The sequence below is a fragment of the Oxyura jamaicensis genome, chromosome 21 (assembly GCF_011077185.1).
Source record: "Oxyura jamaicensis isolate SHBP4307 breed ruddy duck chromosome 21, BPBGC_Ojam_1.0, whole genome shotgun sequence".
Classification (NCBI taxonomy): Eukaryota; Metazoa; Chordata; class Aves; order Anseriformes; family Anatidae; genus Oxyura; species Oxyura jamaicensis.
In genome coordinates this window covers 4,545,145-4,564,232 of record NC_048913.1, presented here as the reverse complement: position 1 = coordinate 4,564,232, position 19,088 = coordinate 4,545,145, and the positions used below count along the sequence as shown (strand labels likewise).

Genomic DNA, 19,088 nt, shown 5'->3' with positions numbered 1-19,088 from the left:
TGCCATGCCAGTTGCCATTTCCCAGATTATTAGGCTGCAGGTTGTGCTGTCTTTGCCAAGTTAGCAGGAAAATTTATCAATACAAACTTTCTAGACTCTTACTTGTATCTTTGGTTTGGGAAAATCATGTTTTTATAGACTTGAAATCTCCAGTTTCAGATCTTTGGAAAGATTTGGGTACAGAAGCTAGGCTCCAGGACTTCCATTTCTCATGGAAGATGGAAGGCTTGAAGTTAAACCCAGGTCAGGCCTCAGGACGACATAACATGAACATCTTGTCCCAAACAGATTAAGTTAGGCTGGTATTGTGGGTAAAAGCATTTTCTGCTGTGAAAATGTAAATACCTGATAGCTCATAGCTATGAAACTGTTTTACAGAGTGGAAAAAAATTACGTAGTCATTGACTTTTTCTGAACAAAAGCCCTTTCACCATTTTTCTGAGCCTTATCTCTCATTCTGTTTAGTTGTGTTTAGAGCATTCTCTATGAAATTTTGTTTATGATATTAAGGGGCGTCCATCTTGTTACATTATCGTTATTGTCAGAGACAGAAGTGATGCTTCAAAACATGGGAGAGAGAGTTCAGTAAGTCAGAAGCCTTGATCTTAAATCTTGTTTTGCACTCTAATTTATTTGATTCATGCTGGTTGACTCCCATTGGCTTCACTAGGAACTAAACCTCCTTAGGAGCCTTAAGAAAGGATTATTAGAAAACCTCAGTGCCTTGGAAGAACTGTCTTTCTGTCCTTTGTTTATAGTATTAGGTCTCATCTCACTTGCTTTGTACTCAGATTGAAAACAAGTTGCTGCTACTACTCCCAGTTGGTTTCCCTGCTTTTAAATGCAGTCAACAAGCCAGAAGCGCTGGCTATACTGAGATGATATTTGCTCTATTTGTAAATTAGATTCCCTTTCAAGGAGTCAAGTTTATAAATATGACAACAGTTAGAAAGTGATTTCAGGTCCTGCGCTATAACTAGCAACATTTAAGAGAACATGTATTAAATTTATGTTTACAGTTAGAGGCTTATGTTTTCTATTTTGGTGTTTGCATTTAGTTTAAAACATTTTGAATTTCATTTAAAAAATGAAGGCTCTTTTTTTTGCCTCAATCCTATTTAAGCTATTTTGTACTGGGATATTTTTTATTTTGCTGTTTTCCTTGCGAGGCTTTTATCCAAATTGAAATTTGGTCACTCTATCTTCATTTTAAGATATTTGGTACTCTGAATATTTCTTCTGCTGCAGCTGTGGGTAATAAAAATAAATAAGCAACTAGTTTCTCATCAGTCATTTACATGTTCTATAGTTTCAGGCTTTTAGCAAAATCTCCATGTGTCTTTGCACAAAAAAAAATGGGTTTAAGCAACTGGTTCCGTGCAGAACAGGAAACCCTCAGCAAGTGGTGATAAACCCAAGATTTTTCCATGGGCAGAATATAGTTTTAAGAAACCTGTTGAATTCTTAAAGCTGTTAGTCTGAATGTAGTGTTTGGAGAATTAGTGCTAATTGTCCAAGCTTAAGCTATAAGCACTGATAGCTTAATTTACAAACATTACCTTGGGCTCCTGATGTATGACAGTTGAGCTCCGAGAGCATAAATTACAAGGGCTCCTTAACTGTGGTAGAGAATCCGAGATTGCGATCTGGAACTGTGGGATGAATTTCAACCACCTGCATTTCCTGCATCTAAGCACCATAGAGGTTAATGTTGGTGTATGCCCTTGCCCTTTACCCAGTCCCTCTCCTACTGCAGATTTATCCCTCTACATTTTGTTACAGCCTATAGTTTTTATGTCTCAGTAATAGAAACTGTAGTTTGTCTTCAAAACCCGTGCTATAGATTAGAAAAATTCCATAGTATCAGGAAATTCATCATTTTAGTGGAATTTATGTTGTTTTATCTCACTGTTTGTAGCCGGTTACAAGATGACGATTTTTGGTAAAATCCTAGGTATGAGAAGACCTGCTTAAATAAACAAAGAAAATAGATCTTTTCGTTATCACTGATGTATTTCAAGTTGTTTATATGCAAAGTTAATCCTCACCCTTTTCTAATAGAAAATAGAGGCACAGCTCTGAACTGCCGGCTGGTGAGTGTAGGGCAGGAAGAGAACACGCATAGTCACACCATGCTACACCCTTTCTTATTAAACTTTGCTTTCAGGGTGGAGAAAGTATGTTTTACTGTGTACATCCTTTACTTCTTGGCTGAGCTATATTTTTCTCTGGTTACCTACTACATAAACTTTGTTCTCATACTGATGTTGCTAGAAATTTCATCAGATCAGTACTAACTCACAAATATTCAAGCTTTAGAGTTTTTATTGTCTCACCGAAAGGCATGTGTGTATTCTCTTATATCGAGAGGAAGACAGTCACACAGAAGAGGTACAGTAATCAAAATCTTTGTCAGACCTTTAGGGCAGGAACGAAGGACAATTTACTTAGGTCATCGAGTGCAATTCGTTTGAATTGAATTGTCAGAGAATATCTTTATGCATTTCTGGATTTTTCATGAAGTCTCAAAGGTGAATTTTAAAAGTGAATATTTTATCTACTATCATTAGATTAAGCATCCAGCTATCAAAGTCTCTAATAGCTGTTACTGAGTTCATTCAGTGTGTTTTATCTGTAAATTCTTACAAATTTGTTTTGATATACATCATCTTGATCTAGATCTAAAAATATGTAGCACAGCTAAACAACACCATATATTTGAAGTTGATGTCCAGAAGAAAAAAACTGTTGTCAGTGACAGCCCTTTCAGGTTGAGGTGTCTCTAAATCTCAAGTTATGTAGGTGCCAGATCCCATTTAAGTCAAATGAACTTCTGACCACTTGTAAGAAGATAACTGAAGTCCTTAGAAGGGACTTTAATTACGTTTAACTTTAATATGTTCACATCCAAATACCAGCACTGAGTTCAGTTGGATTAAAACTGTAGCTTTTATTAAAGTCTCCTTACTAGCCCTAAACCCCAGTGTCCTGTCCAACACCTGCATTTACATTCATTAATTCTTTAAGCAGCAAGAAAGGATTGCTGCTAGTTGATCTGATGGATTGCATTCTGCAGCATCAGCCGTTGCTCTTGGGGAAGCATCATTTCTTTAGGGTATTATTCCCTTTCTGCAGAACAGTTGCTAGTTGTTTGAGTTAGCGTTAATAAAAGCTGTTCTGTTCAGTTTCATGGGAAACTGAGCATACCCACCTAGAGTGGATGGTATTTTAAAAACCTGTGTTCAAAGCACACGTACTTTGTCTTTCCTCCTACAGCTTAGCAGCAATTATCTTTAGATAAACCACGTTGAGTTGAACAGGTGGCTTGTGCTCACCTCGCAGATGCATGTTTGGTCATTGCCTGGTAGCAGCGAAGACTCTAGCATGAGCTTTACGACTCCTTTTGCTACTAGGAAAAAGAGCTATGCCTAGCTGTTTATAAAAATTCTTAGCCTCTAAAAACTAAACAGAAGGACAGGTTGCTGAAGATTGCTAGGGAAGCTTCCTCCACTTGATTGCAGTAAACGCTAGTTGGGATTTACAGCAGATTCCAGTTGAGGCTCTCACAGATAGTGTGAATATTGTATTTCAAGGAAACCAGTGTAGTTTATCCTAGTTAAATGGCAAGAGATTAACAGCTCAGGGCACTGTGTTAGTGTCAGGCTTGGAACAGGCTGACTGTTTCAGTTTGCAGTTAGCCGAGCGGCTTTGGAAAACTTTCTCTGCAGATTTCAGGTATTTTGTGTCATTTACAGGGGAAAAAATGTGAAAGAATAGTTCTTACTCTAGCATTTAACAGTATTTAAGCCAGCTGACGTTAGAATAGTGCTTGCTTCAATTCCACAGTTGGTTTGAGGGAAGCAGAAATGTACTGCTCCTAAGCTTGGCCTTGTATTTCACATAACAGATTGAGAATTTCTTACAGTAGGTGGTTATGCTGGAGTCTGGAGATCACAAGTCTGGATAACGGGCCTTTCCCGGATGTTCAGCAGTAAGTTTGGTTAGTGATTTAAAATCCAGTGAAGTTTAGCCTTCATAAACACAAAGGGATTTAAGCTTTATGTTTTAAAATCCGGTGATGTTTTAGCCTTCCTAAACACAAAGGGTTTTAAGCTTTATGATTTTGTCTACGGCACAATAAAATGACATGACTTTGCTTTTAACTGGCCCTGTTGTTTGAGGGTTCACCAGACTTTGCAGATGCTTAGCATACTCATCATAATTGTGTTCATATGTGGTTATGGTACTTTAAGCTTTTATAGAACTCCCTACCCTACTGTAATGGGATTTACCATGGCTTGCTAAATTAGGAGAGGTTTCTCAATGCTTTAAAAAAAAACCAACAACTACATTTAGAAGCATTAGAATGGAGAAGCATTTTTTTTTTTTTTTTCCTGGCAGAGATCTGTTCTAGTATTTTATACCAGATCTTGTAAAGACTAAGCTGAGAAGATGAAAGGACTCTGATATGTTCAGTCAAGGCATAACTGCCCCAGGTACACCGACAAAAATACACAACTGCATCCTCCTTGTGCTCCTAACTGCCATTGCTGTAGTAGTGAGGCACTTATGGTTTAAACCAGATCCGAATTAGGAGACCTGTTTCAATTAGAGACACCTCTAACAGTTACTGGCGCCTTCCCTCTGAGGGAGGAATGATGTGTTGGTCCCTTTGAACGCGATTAAGTTTGTTTTAAAACACGAAGTTCCTTGGAGGGTGCTGCAGCCGTGTACTTCTCTGTGTGAATAGAACAATGTGGCTGACATTTAGCTGGCTATTCGGTATGCTGAATATTGAAAGCATGCCCATGTGAGTGGATTGAGGCAATAAAGATCCTGTTGCCATATTGAGTAAAACCACACGGCGGTAATTAAACACTCTGCATTAAAATAGTTCATTGCAAATTCTCTCTTGCTGAATCATGATGTATGAAGAGGTTATATCCTGTCTATCAGCTTGTTGCTGCTAACCAGTAAAAGATGGCAGATGAAAGCATATTGGGAGAATGTTGTGGCTTCCTATATGAGTCCTCTACATCTAGGTTTAATCACTGGTTTAAGTGTCATTTTAGCACTTTTTTTTTTCCCCTTTAATTTCCCAGGGTAAGCAAACGACAGACATCTTGAATGCATTTTAGTGTGTTGGAGAGGAAGGATTCAAAAGCCCAGGTTTGCCTTGCATCCCTGCCTCTTTGTCAGTCTGCTTGTATAATTCTGCAGCAGGGTGAAATAGCAGGACTTGTCTGCACAGGAGTGTGCTAGTTGTCACATAGGCTCTGTGCAGCAGTTCTCAGGGCATCCGAGTGAATGTTTTCCAGAGGGTCTAAGCAGCTAGCTACACACAGCCTTCCAGAATTACATCTGGGCAATTAGTATTAATTCAATGAGCAAGAAGAGTACGTGGTAGCCTAAGAGGTTTTATGAAACGATAGGTATACCTTGCCCCGAACAATTCAGGTGGAACTGTTGCAAGTTAGGACCTCAGCATGAAGAGAGCTTAAACCAAATCTATTCATCTGTCAAGAGAAAGTAGTTGTTACACCACATTTACTGGTTCTGTGGAATAGGAGCTGTTTTTATCTTTAACAAGTATACCATAAAGATACATAACTAAGGCTTTCTCACGTTGGATTGTCAAGTAGTAGGTGATAACCTAGTAGGTAACATATGATTTTGCCTTGCATCTTTCATGATGTTCTAGAAAGAAATATTTTTGCAAGCTGTCAGTGAAAGATACTGAGTTTCTTTGCAGCAAAGGAAGACATCTTAAATGTGCTCGGGCCATCAGTTTACAGAGTCCTTTATGCAGAGTTGAAGAATGCTTTTATGGGTGCTGCTTTAGTGGAGCTTCCCTGTCTCCTAAAGCAACTACTACACAGGTGATATAAAAAGCAGTCCGTATTTTACTTAGATTTCAAGGTATTCTATTAGATATCGGAAAAGGCCCGTGTAAAAACTAGTCAAGTTTGATCTTCCCTCTATTTGTTCTCTTAATAATATTAATAAACACAAGAAAAAAATCTGAAACTAGAGAAAGTGTTCACTGGTCATACCTGTACTCAGAAGAATAATCTACCAACTGGAGAGAAGCGGAGTTTAAATAAGCCCACGTGTTTCCTGTTGGCTGGTCTATTTTGGTCTGGTGCTGAATGTGTGTTTTCTAGTGTTGTGTTGGCACGGATGACAGCAGCTCCCCATCACTGTTAAAAGGTTTTTGAATTGCACTTTGGGGGCATCTTAAATCCCAGCGTAGTTTAAAGAGACTAATTTAGATTTTCTGAGTTAGTTTTGGAAAGCCTACAGGGACACTGATTTTTTTTTCTGAATATTCTTAGCCAGGATTTTGTCCCAGATTCTTGAATTTAGTCAAATAATGATTCACATTTAGGAAAAAAAATGAAGTCAGTATTATAGAGCATTTTTAAGAAGAGCTTAGTTTCACAATTTTGAATCTTGTACTGTTGTTTTTTTTCCTTTTAGTTAACAAGCATAAGCCATGGATTGAAACAACGTATCATGGTATAGTTACAGAAAATGACAACACAGTACTCTTGGACCCCCCCTTAATAGCTCTGGACAAAGATGCACCGCTGCGTTTTGCAGGTAAAGAATTAATCTACCTTTCTTTTTCTTTCTTTCTTTTTTTTTTTTTTTTTTTTTTTAAGAAGTGGAAATGCTTTCTTGATGGCAAATACTGTTTGTTACTGTGTTTTCCCTAACAGCAGCATAATGTTTTGTAGCAGTTAGACCCTAGAAATGTCTGTCCATGGACCAGAGTTTTATTTGATATTTACAGCTATATCCAAATATTTGATCTGGAGAGTACTGTATATTGCAGGTATTCCATGCTCCTTTCCGTTTCATGTGTATATGTTAAATTTTCTGGATTTCTTTGCATAATGTCTAACCTTTTCTTCAGTCCTCTGGATTCCACGTTTCACAGCATTCTGTCTGGGAGTTCTAAAATAATAATTTATTATTTTCTTATCATTCTGAATAGAGTTTTCAGTTTTCCTGGTGGTTTTGATTTATGTCTTAAAAGATTGAGAAAATAATTAAAACAGTAATTAATAGAATTAGGGTTGCATTTCCTCTCTGCAGTATTTGGGCTGAGAATTTCTGTAGATATCCAGACTTTCTGTGCTAAGTTTGTGAAGCAGCTTGGGTGTTTTAAAAAATGGACAGACTCTTCCCCTCAAAGAATCACAAGTAGTTGGTAGCTTTGTCTGTGTCACAGAGCAGAGATGGTATAAGGGAATGTTACTTTCAACACTTTTTTTTTCTCTGAGAAATGGGAAGCTTCCCTTATTAAATAATGTAATATATATTATAGTTGAGGTTTCTTTGGCTATGAGATAGCGTTAGAAATCTGATCACTATTTAATTTTGGGAGGAATTGTGGAGGGAAGCTTGGCTCTTTTGAAGTCTTCCTCAGTGTCAGCTAGGAACCCTCTGAAGTTCCTGCATCTGGGAAGAGTTTGAATGCTGCATGATTATAAGCATAAGCTGGCCTTGCTGGTATACAGAGTATCTTCCCAGATAATGGAGTTTTTCACCAGTGTGCTAGCATAATACTTACTAATTATGAGCTTTAAAAGTCAGCTGACTATTTATAGTAGTCTTGCAATTTTCTGTTAGGTTAGTGGGGTACAGCTGAGGAGGTCTAGGTGCTGTTCAGCTACATGAGTGGAGCATCTCTGAACTAAGAGAAATGCAGCCTAAATAGATGAAATTGATAATATGCCGTAATATGCTCTGTTTTATTTTGTTTCAGATCAGAGAGCTAAAGCACAGATAGCACTGCATTTTTATAGAAGTCAGTCATGAATTCAGGTTTTGTACCTCTTGTGTACCTTAGTGCTTTAGCACTGGGGCTGTCTTAAAGGCAGGTTCTCCTCAATCAAAGACTATAAGGAAGGATGCACAAACTATTTGCAAAATGCAGACTTACTATTTCACTTTTAGCATCGGACTAGCAGCTGACCTTCTCTTACATCTCTGCAATAGGTTCTGCAGTATCTGCAGATATCTAAATCAGTTGTAGTAGTTAACACGTGCTTATGTTTTATACTTCCAGAATCTTAGTTGGTTAAGTACGTTTTTAGAGGATTAGAATCCTAGTAAAATGCCTAGAGGATGTGACCTTAGCCATTTTTTGGGAACATAGCTTAGATTAGCGTCAAGGAGGAAGCTACTGGAAAAGGGAGTGATTAAATTAAAAGCCATTTGAAATGTTCAGCATGCAAACTGCATTATGTGCTACAGTGGTATGGTAAGGTGGTTACAGTTTTTTAAGGTGGTACTTAAAGTAACATTTTTGTTGCTTTATTTTAAGAACATAATCATCTCCAAGCCTGCATTACAAATTCAGGAAGTTCAGAGATAATGGTGAATCTCTGAAATTTGATTTTTCACATGAATTAGATACACATGGGAGATGCTATTAAACGATCCTAACTGGAAATAGAACTATTGTCTATGAAAAAATATTTCATCCCCAAATGGAGATGCTTGTGTTGGGATATCTCTTTTTACTTAAAAGATACTGTATAGGATCATTTGGATTGTGTATGGGGTGATGGGGAGCATATGAAACTTCAAAACATCTCTTTTAGTTCAGTACTTCAAATGTAGGCACTAGTAGTTTGAAGTATTGAACAGATTTTGAAAGCAGCAATTTTATATGTCTTCGTGAATAGTAAAGTTTTCATGAGTGTTGGATATCATGAAGCTTTAAGAAAGTCCTGGCAGAATATTCTCTAGTAGATTGTCAAATTTGCAGAGGAAAGACCCATGTCAAAGCGTCACTTTAAATGAAACTGCTTTTCTATTGTGTTGAACTAAACTGTATAAACCTGCTTTCATTTAATGAACATTTTTACCAACTGGAAGCTGTCCTTTAATATAAAAGTTTGTATAAACACTATATATTTTGTCTCAAAACCCAACAATTCTTCAGTGGTAGCAGAACAATGGATTTAAAATAGTTATCTTAAATTCTGAATATGGGACCCAAAAATCGTGCAGCTATTTCCATGACTCTAGATCTGAATTGTGAATGACAATGTGCTGTGGGAATCTGTAAAAGTAACTGTCAGCCATAAAATGGAACAATACTTGAATCTGTCTGGGAGGAGACCAAATGTGGGAGTGGTGTTGAATCAGCATTGCCAATTCTGGTTGGTGCAGTAGCTGTGTCCTGGAACGGAGAATAGCATTGGTATTGTCCAGCAGCATCTATGTGGGTGTTTACGTGTGAGAAGCCCATTCGATTAGCGACAGAATGTTTTCACAGCAAAACAAAGCGTTTTCAGGATTAAGTAGATGTTTCAGCCCCAAGCAGTATATTCCTATTGCAAATCAAATATATTCTTGCTTCAGAAGGTTATCTGTTTTAATTAGCTGTGCCTCCTAGCTGAGCTGGAAACACTTCTGAACTGCCTGCAGTTAAAATATTTTAGATAGTCTTTTGCTTTCCTTCAATTTTGAACATGTCAAAACATCTTGAAAATAGTTCATTTAAGTGCTTTAAACTACGTGAACTGTGGGGCAAGGAAAAGTAATGTTTTACTGCTTTGCTCCCACTGCTGTGGGTAGGATCCTAAAATTCAGGTATGCAAAAATAAGTAAGGCTATAGGGAATTCTATTTCTAGGATGACTTGTATGCTTTCACATCTGAAACAATACATTTTTAAAGACAGAATTTCGAATATAGTCATGCCAGGTTGCCTTGTGTATCTGAAACAGAGACCCTCTGGAATCAGTCTTTTGCATCATGATCTGCTTGTGAAGACAATGACCATCGTAGTTCCAAACGCAGTCATGCTGGAATTAGATCCAGCGTGATCCATTTTTTTGCTGAGAAATAAAATAAAGGGCAGCAATGTTTTCTATTGTACCTTAGAGAAATATGTGTCTAAAATCAGTTTAATTTTTGAAACTCTTAGTATGGGTTTTCCATTTACTATGCAAGAAAGCTGAATGTTAATTGCTTTTGAAACAAACTAGTGTACCTGCATGTCTTCACGTAGTTGAATGTATTGTTAAGAGAATATAAAAGAGGGTCTTGCTAGCAAAAGGTTTGAAACATTTCCTTTGTGGAAGGAAACTTTATTTTTTGATGCATGTATAATAGGTTTTTAATTCTCCTGCCCCCTAAGAGAAAAACACTTCTCAGCCACAATATGTTAGTTTCCCCTTACTAATCTGGGATGCAAGAACTATTTTTGAGGGGGCTAGGAATTTTTGAATTTAGAGCATGAATATGCATAGAGCTTTGAAAATAATCTTGCAGAATCTTAAATTGTTCTTCAAAAAATAAATTCAAATAATCCATCAAGCCTTTTGTCAGCCTTTCCCTGGGAGGTGTGTTCACATGTGCCAGTGGGTGAGGGCTGATGCCATGTTTCCACACTATACTGCCAGCCCTTGTTTGTTTAGGGCACGGAGCTGTGCTGACGTCCTGTCTGCAGCAGGCTGGAGTGAATGCAGTGCTCAGCTGGATAGTGGCTATGAAGAAATGATATGTAGAGAAGATGAATGCCACTGTGTAATCACTGGATTTTGATCTTGTCATATCCAAGGAGTGATTCAACAAATCAAGGAGTGTTACAACAAATGCGGTGTACAGTCTTATCTGTAAAATGAAACGATTTTACAGCAGTAAGTACAGCTGAGTCAGAACACTCTGAAATAAAGTTCTGTCCCAGTTACGTGCTTCCAGCACATCAAATAAAAAACCAACTTGCAGATAGATCTTCATTCTCTTTTAGGCTTAGGAGAGGGAGAAATGTATTTCAATAGTGAATCTCAACTTCAGGATTAAATGAGAAAAAGTGATATATATACATATGACATAGCATGAAACCTTCGGGAGCATATCTGCCACTAAATGCATTGTATGGGACTAAGCTTATTTAGTGGCAATGAAAAAAAATCACTGAAAAATAATATTATCTATTCTATTTCTCTGCAATATAAATATACATATTTCTTAACTGAGATGAAAATGAGTATCATCCATATATGGCAATACTCATCTGTAAATTGTCCTATTTCTATTGAAACAGCTCTATAACAGTCTGTAATATGTTTTGGAGAAAAGAGGAGGGGCTTTCATTTTTGAAATATTCTGCACATCAGAGAATAAAATGACTCCTTTTTGCTTCTTTTCATTGCAGAGATCTTTGAGGAAGGGAGCTTTAAAAGCCTGTTAGGTTTGCGTATTTACTGCACTTTTACCATAAGTAACACTGTTAATAATAATGTGTGATAATAAAAGGGCTTTTTGTTAATCTTGGTAGTGTGAAGTGGAAAATACCATTGTATTGGGTCAGTTATTGTTCTGAGAAATACCTGGCAGGAATTGAGCTGTAGTGCACCTTGAACAGAAGCTTTGCACTGTAAAAAGCATCTGGAGACACATGGATATTAACTGGAGAGCTTGTTTTATGTTTTATGCTTGGGAGCCAAAACCACAGTGCCTGACAGCCAAAATAAAATCGGTGTTGGTGCCAGAGCTAAAGGTCACTTCGGATGGTTATGAAATGACCAGTTTTCAGACAAGCTCCCCTTCTCCCAAACGGGTAATTGCTGCGTTAACACACTTCTCCCTCTTCCTTCCTTTACCAGGCTTTCTGCTTTCATGTTCCCTTGTATATATTTTATTTGGTTGTCTTGGTGTTTCACACACAATGTGTGGCTCTCAAGGTTAGAGTTACTGGAAGGGGGCAGGAGGTTCCTTGCAGTTGGATTGTTGTTTCTGACTAACCTGTGGTGTCAGCCATGGATTTAAGCAGTGTAAGATTTTCTTGAATGATCCTACAGACAAAACATACTAAAACACAGGGTTATATTTATACCCTATGTAAAAATATACTGAAATAAATTACATGGATGCCTCCAGAGGCAGTATATTTGGTGCATTAAAATAAAGAGCTGATTATAAATCCAGGGATTCCCTGAAGTGGGTTTCAGGAAGCACTTAATGAGAGCTATTTCAGAAACCAGCTCTTTTTGAAATGAAGGACTGCAAATCATGATACATTAGAAGGTATTTTTCCTTAATGATATTTTTACTTCAATATTAAACTGGAAATTTCCATTTTAAGAAGAATACTTTCTTGTAACTTCAGTGCCTCATCTCTTTCTGAGGCCACTCAGGAACAGAGAATTGAATAACTGTGCTACTGCAAGTTGTTGGAAAAATGTGGGAATTAACAGGAGAACTGTTTGAAGTGATTCTAAGGGTACAAGTCTGCTTTGTTATACTGCAATTAAGGTCAAAGATAATGGTAAACAGGAAAAATAAATGATAGATTAGATGATACGTAAAAGGCGGTAGAATGGGTTTTTAACAAAATTTACATTTCTAGGGGAGTGAACATGGTCACCTGTATTTTAATTAAAATTGTGAAGCCTTTCCAGGTGCCTAACACAGTCATCTAATACCATTTTAAAACTCAGTTGTAACTGAGATCTCCTCGTAAGGGTGGAAAATCCAGGGCACTGTGGAAGCCTTTACTTTTCTGCAGTGTTCATTATTTCAGTATTACAGTATTCAGTATTTCAGCAATAGAGTAAAATAGAAGTTGTTACTTGTTTAACCTGGGAAGGAAATCTGCTTCAAAGAAAATATACAGATTCCTCCTAGCTGCCCAGATTTTCTTAAATTAAAGCTTTTATCAACATTGGGATCACAGTTTAATGTGTGTATTTTTAATTCTGAATTATGGCAATACCATAAGTTTGATTTTGATGCAGAATTTAAACTTTCCAAATGCTAGGTGTTACACAACATGTACTGATAAAACATTAATTGGAAATGCAAAAATCCCACAACTGTTTAAGTTTTTGGTTTGTTTTCTGGAACTCAAAACAGGAATACAAATTATTTTTAATTTTAGAAACATAGTGATTTCAGTATAATAGTTAAAAGCTTGTTTAATTATGTAGCCTGTCCTCTTTAAACAGAAGAGTACCAATAAATTCTGATGAAAATGCTGCTTTAAGGATAAATTTCCATCAACATGAAACTTTGAAAATTTCTTGTATCTACAATTTAACTACCTCCAAATTTCTACAAATGACAACCTGGAGATAAAAGGTTAAATCATGTTTAACATAACTAAAACTCTAAAATTGTAACAGTTACAACAAATCACCACTGAAATTTTAAAATACAGGTTTTTTTTTCCAGAGCTTTTCTGTGTAATGTGTGCATCTTTGCCTTTTCCTTATTTGCTCCCTTTCAGCCTTTCCTTTATTACTGACTTGGGTTTATCTTTTCTCCCTTTAGAGAGTTTTGAGGTGACAGTCACCAAAGAAGGTGATAAAGGGTTCTTTCTATCCCTTTTATTAATATTAACCCACTAACTTTGGTTATGAAATGGGGAATCAGCACTTAAACAGAAGATCCTGTCATGCTCTTTGTCCCATTTATTCTCCCAGTTTTTTTATATTTTAAAATATTTCAATAAAAATTTGTTATGTAACCAAACCCTTGGTTAGAAATATCTGTAAATCAGACATCCATTTGAACCATTGGGGATTATTGCACGGACAACGAAGAAGTTGTTTGAGGGGAAATTAATATTTTCTGATGTTTTCACTGATAGCTTGCTTCTTTGGGACATGTTAATTTTTTTTTCATATGCTTTGTAAAGTAATATTTAGCTGCCAAAGCATTATAACACCTTCCCTGCAGTACGCTTCCTTCAGTACATATTTCAGTAGCTTAAAATCTGAATCAAATATATTTTTTAATAGTTTTAGACTTGCTACAAGTAGGAGTGCATTCTTGGTGCTATGGTACCACTGTAACTATAACAGCAACATAATGTTTTATGTTGGTATAAGAAAATCACCTTCAAAACAAAACAAGTTCAATGAGTAAAAACACAATGTAGCTGATTGAAGTCTTCATTGAGTGGCTCTTGTTAGCACAGCCAGGTCAGCAAAGGCTCGGTCCTCCTTACACGCTGGCAGATTGACCAACCCGTGCCAGCCAAGATGTCTTGTATAATCTTAGGCTTAGATGTGTTTTAAAATGATACAGTAGGGACTTCTTTTTAAAGTTTGTTAGGATGAAGAGTTTGAATAGAAAAGAAAGCCGACCAAATCGTTCTACGTGCGAGCTTCCTTGACTAACATATTTGGTCTGTGTTAGTAGATAGCTGTTGAAATGGATGCCTGAGAAGTTGGTATTTCTACCTTTCTCATTCAGTAGTTTATTTTGATTCCCTAATTTTAGCCAGGTACATTGCACAGGAAGACTTTGTTCATTGATCTGTTGACAGAATTTCTGTAATTATGGTGCTGAACCTGTACTTAAAGCTTTTTCATCCCTTGACTTGTAACTGTGCATTTTAACCTTTTGCTCTGGTCAAAATAAACAAGCTGCCCAGCTATTCCCAGTAGCTTGGCATAGAAGATATTACCAGTGGCCTTGGCTGTTTGCTCTCATAATATCTACTCTTACCCTAGAGCTATCTCAAGTACTCCTGTGAAATGCCTGTCTACATTTCTCTTTTTCTCTTTTGTACTCCTGCATGAATGGATGCAAAGTAAACAAGTTGCTTGGAAGGCAGACGTATGCTTCTTTTTTACTAAAGTTCCCAGAAATCACGCATCTTAAAGCACAGTGCTCTTGCTTTGTCCACAGACCCTCACAAACCCTTGGCTGCAAACTATTTGGTCGTTCATTTAAAAAAACGTGTAATAGTTTTGACCGGTTCTAACCTCTGTTACTTTGAATCTGTAGGTGAGATTTGTGGATTTAAAATTCATGGGCAAAATGTCCCCTTTGAAGCAGTGGTAGTGGATAAATCCACTGGCGAGGGAATTATACGCTCCAAAGAAAAACTCGACTGTGAACTACAGAAGGACTACACATTCACCATACAGGCCTATGACTGTGGGAAGGGACCAGATGGAGCGAATGCAAAAAAATCCCACAAGTAAGTAAATCTGTGGTTGGCTGAGGGGAAGTTTGGTTTCAAGTGGTCGCCTGCTCATGGTGATTTATGGTCTGTGTGTTTAGAGTAAATGCAAACCAAGTGTTAATACTGGAAGATTTTCATATAATGGCAATATAAATAGCAGCAAAATGGAAATGAACTGTTTTGACAGCTCTTTATATTCTGCTTCACCCTTGATATCTCTACATTTACATTACAAAATAGTGTCGAGTTAGAAGCAGGAAGACTGTTGAAATAGTTCAAATCTGGCTTGAGTTGATAAACAGACTTCATATTTAATACCAAGCCTGGACATTGTTTCAGAATTCAGTTTATAAAACAAACAAAAAAGATTCAATAAGTCATATGTATTAACCTTGATGTAACGGAAAAGAATACGTTATTGTCATTTCCAGACAGCTTCAGCCTAAAAAGCAAGATCAATAGCATATGGTTCATCTCTGCCTAGATTAAAGAATGGAAACAAAGCAATCTTTATCTAAAGAAAAAACCACAATGTAAAATGCTTCCTAGAAAATAATTTGCAAATAACTACAACACCATGGTGTAAACATGTGTAGAGCATGTGGAAGATTACTGTTTGTGCTAAGCAAAAAAGGGCATGAGTAAGATGAGGACTAGTTTAATAGCAGTCATCTTGATGGCAAATACAGTATTGTTACTCTATAGCTGTATGCTTCTAATAAGCAGCAGAAAGTTATCTTGTTACAGGTCACACTCATGGAAAATAGGTATTCCTGTTAAATTTCTATTTGACACTCAGTCTGACTTTTGAAGAACGATCTCAAACAGAAAGATGGCGATAATGGTTTTGGTTGGTTGGCTGGGATTATATTCTTTGCTCAGTTTGATACTATGCAGTATTCTCACTGTAGAAATTAAATATATTATTGTGCCTGTGCAGGTTGCTTGAGATACAAACTTTCTTCTGATGGATCCAGTAAAAAAGTATATAAAAACAAAATATAAGCTACATCAAAATGTGTAAACCAGAGAAAAAGGTAACAAGTGGAATTGGGAAAGTTCCTAATAAAAAGGCAGCTGTGAAATCTCTTCAGTATGTATTTAGAAACTCCTTATCTCAGACATCTGATGCTAAAGAAAATTTTAAACTGTCTAGTGCACAGGTTGCTGATACAGCTTCCATGGTAGATTTGTGATATGTATGTTTTCAAGTCGTGTATTGTTATGGCTACTGAAATTCCTCGCTATGTAATGAACCAGAACAGCAGTGGTTCATGAAACCATCATTATGATGTTGCTCTGCAATCCTGCACCATGTGCTGCAACTCTTCTTTTCCCACTGCAAAGTAGGGGGTTTCCAAGACATGCACCTACAAACCACTGCTGAAATTTCCTTGCCTCGTGGCTGTCTGTGTTACATTTTTGTGGCTTTTAACCATTTTTTTTTGGAATAGAGCCTTTAAAGGCAGGAATATAAACTGTGTTTGGTACAGAAAGGTGTTTTTTTTTGGTGAAATTTATTTGATGCAAAGGCTAAAATAAAGCCCTAAAGATAGATAGATAGATTTAACATAAGGATTATACATTTTTTGCTCTTACGCAAGGATTATAGTTATTTAATTCTTTATGAGTTTACGTTTCAGATACTTTTTTCATATTTACCTTTTCTTCTTGGCCACCAACAACAAATGTGTATTTTTTCCTATTGTGTTTATGCCAGCCATCATTGACAAGTATAAAAGGGAACAATTCAAGACCCAATCTGTTTAGGGTTATAAAGCTAGGTATGTGTTGGGTTGCAGTGTAACACTGTGATTACTACTGTGATTCTTCCATTTAAATTGTCTGATCTCTCATTCCTACTTCCAGAAAAAAAGCCAGTTTTCACTGACTTACAGCACACAGTACTCTATTATGAAAAGTTAATCAAATGCACTTGACTGAGCTCTTAGTCTAAGACCAGTCATAACTGTCATTCTTATTCACATGAAATAAGAATTGGATGTTTATATCAAATACTCTGACAGCAGAAAAGAACTGGAAGGATCGTACGGTTAACAGAGCTAACTGCCTATTTTGTCACGGCTGTACTTTGTTATATTCTGTAAAATAGCCGTAACTTAGTAGTCGCAGCACAGGGGGTTGAATTTTAAACAAACAAACAGCAATAATAAAAAATGATCTGGAACTATGTAGAAATATACAGTAACACATGTGGAAAATATTCACTGCTTTCCCAGTTGGAGTACTTAAGGTTCTTAGTCTTGTCAGTCATTGGTCACCTCCTTCAGAGAGCTTAAATTCTGAAGGATAGCTTCATCCCTAAGCTGTTCTTACCAGACTCCTTGCACGAATGGGACATGTGCAATATAAAGAAAACTGACTTTTCTGTTTATTTCCAGAGCAACAGTACATATTCAGGTGAACGATGTTAATGAATATGCTCCCGTGTTCAAAGAGAAGTCATACAAGGCAACAGTTATCGAAGGGAAGAGGTATGATAACATCCTCAAAGTGGAAGCAGTGGATGCAGATTGTTCACCTCAGTTCAGCCAGATTTGCAGCTATGAAATAGTAACTCCGGATGTTCCTTTTGCTATTGACAAAGATGGTAAGAATATGATGCAAGACGGAGTGGGAATTGCTATCATTTCACTGCCTTAGGAATAGGGCTTCAAAGTAATCAGCATAAAACTAGAGCAACCCTGTTTTAACCCCTTCCTAGGATGTAGTTAAATGAATATGTTCACTTTAGCAATTTGAATTTATAATGATAAATTAGATGTCTTTTAGTACCTGTACCATGCACTATCTACTGATGTAAGGAGCAGGTGGTCTGCCGCATGTTTTGTTTCTTGTACAATGTTTTTCAAAATAAAAAATATATAGATGGGAATTGTATTATGGTTTAGACCATCACTTAGTAAGCTCTCTTTTTTTCCCCCCTGTGTAGTTTTCTTTTCTGTGGTAGGATAGCTTTTGGTAAGCAGCTTTCAAAAATGGCATTCTGTTTGTGTGCTTTTTACATTTGAGATGCTTATGTGTGGCTATGGAGATTACGGTATTGGGTATATGATACTGGGTTTGAAGTGTGGTGATTCATTTAGGTCATTTCCTTTCAGCCTGTGATCTGTGGACTAATTCTACTTCTGGGAGTCCAAGGAAGCTGACTAAGCAAAACAGGACAGTTTTTAGTAGACTTTAGTTTGAGTTTTTGGGGGATCCACATAGACATTGGTTAATTTTCACAGGTCTGCAAATTAAAAAATAAATAAAATTGGAGAACCCTGGCACATGCCAAACTATTTACCAGTTACCAGTTATGAACAGTTTCATTTGGAGTAATATAATGCTATTAAATATGATATTTTATAACATAGTATATATGCATATTTAATGTAATATAATACACCGTTAAGAGCATGATGAGTATATACCTGTTGCTCTTGGTATTGTGCTTATCTCCTGGATTTATGTAATTTTTGAATATCTGGGCCTGATGTCTAGCATTGAAAGCACAAGTAGTGAAGGACTGTCACTTGTGGTTTGTCTGTTAACATCTTGGTTCCAGTATGAAGTACATAGATAATACCTGTATGTATTTCATGCAGCAGTGACTCTGAAATACTCACTTCTGATTATCACTTTTTTTTTGTCAGGTTATATAAAAAACACAGAAAAGTTAAACTATGGCAAAGAGCATCAGTATAAATTGACAGTAACTGCGTATGACTGTGGGAAGAAAAGAGCTGCTGAGGATGTGTTGGTTAAAATTAGCATTAAGCCTACATGCAAGCCTGGCTGGCAAGGTTAGTTTGATCTCCTTCTTATCTGCTTTTAGCAGTTGCCAGTACCTTACTTCAGTGAAACGTGAGAGGTTTCTAATATTGTTTCTTTGGATGAATATACAGGTTGGAGCAAAAGAATAGAATATGAGCCTGGAACTGGTTCTTTAGCTCTCTTCCCAAGTATGCATTTGGAGACGTGTGATGAGCCAATAACCTCAATTCAAGCAACGGTTGAACTAGAAACCAGCCATATTGGTAAAGGCTGTGATAGAGACACCTACTCTGAGAAATCCATTCACAGGCTCTGCGGTAAGAATGCTTTTGGTATAATAAAATGCTTACTAGTCTTACTTTTGA

At 36.8% G+C, this 19,088-nt stretch overlaps 1 protein-coding gene across 4 annotated transcripts in view; it reads left to right on the top strand.

The window, feature by feature from the left end:
* CLSTN1 (calsyntenin 1) overlaps positions 1–19,088 on the top strand; it is a 38,264-nt gene that overhangs the window by 2,925 nt on the left and 16,251 nt on the right. For 2 of the 4 annotated variants that reach the window (XM_035344358.1, XM_035344360.1), the window contains exons 2-7: positions 6,481–6,603; positions 13,299–13,328; positions 14,763–14,958; positions 17,346–17,554; positions 18,603–18,752; positions 18,855–19,040. In XM_035344358.1, coding sequence (XP_035200249.1) covers positions 6,481–6,603; positions 13,299–13,328; positions 14,763–14,958; positions 17,346–17,554; positions 18,603–18,752; positions 18,855–19,040 — 894 coding nt within the window. The remainder of the gene's footprint in view (positions 1–6,480; positions 6,604–13,298; positions 13,329–14,762; positions 14,959–17,345; positions 17,555–18,602; positions 18,753–18,854; positions 19,041–19,088) is intronic. The other 2 variants (XM_035344361.1, XM_035344359.1) reach the window with 1 other exon arrangement.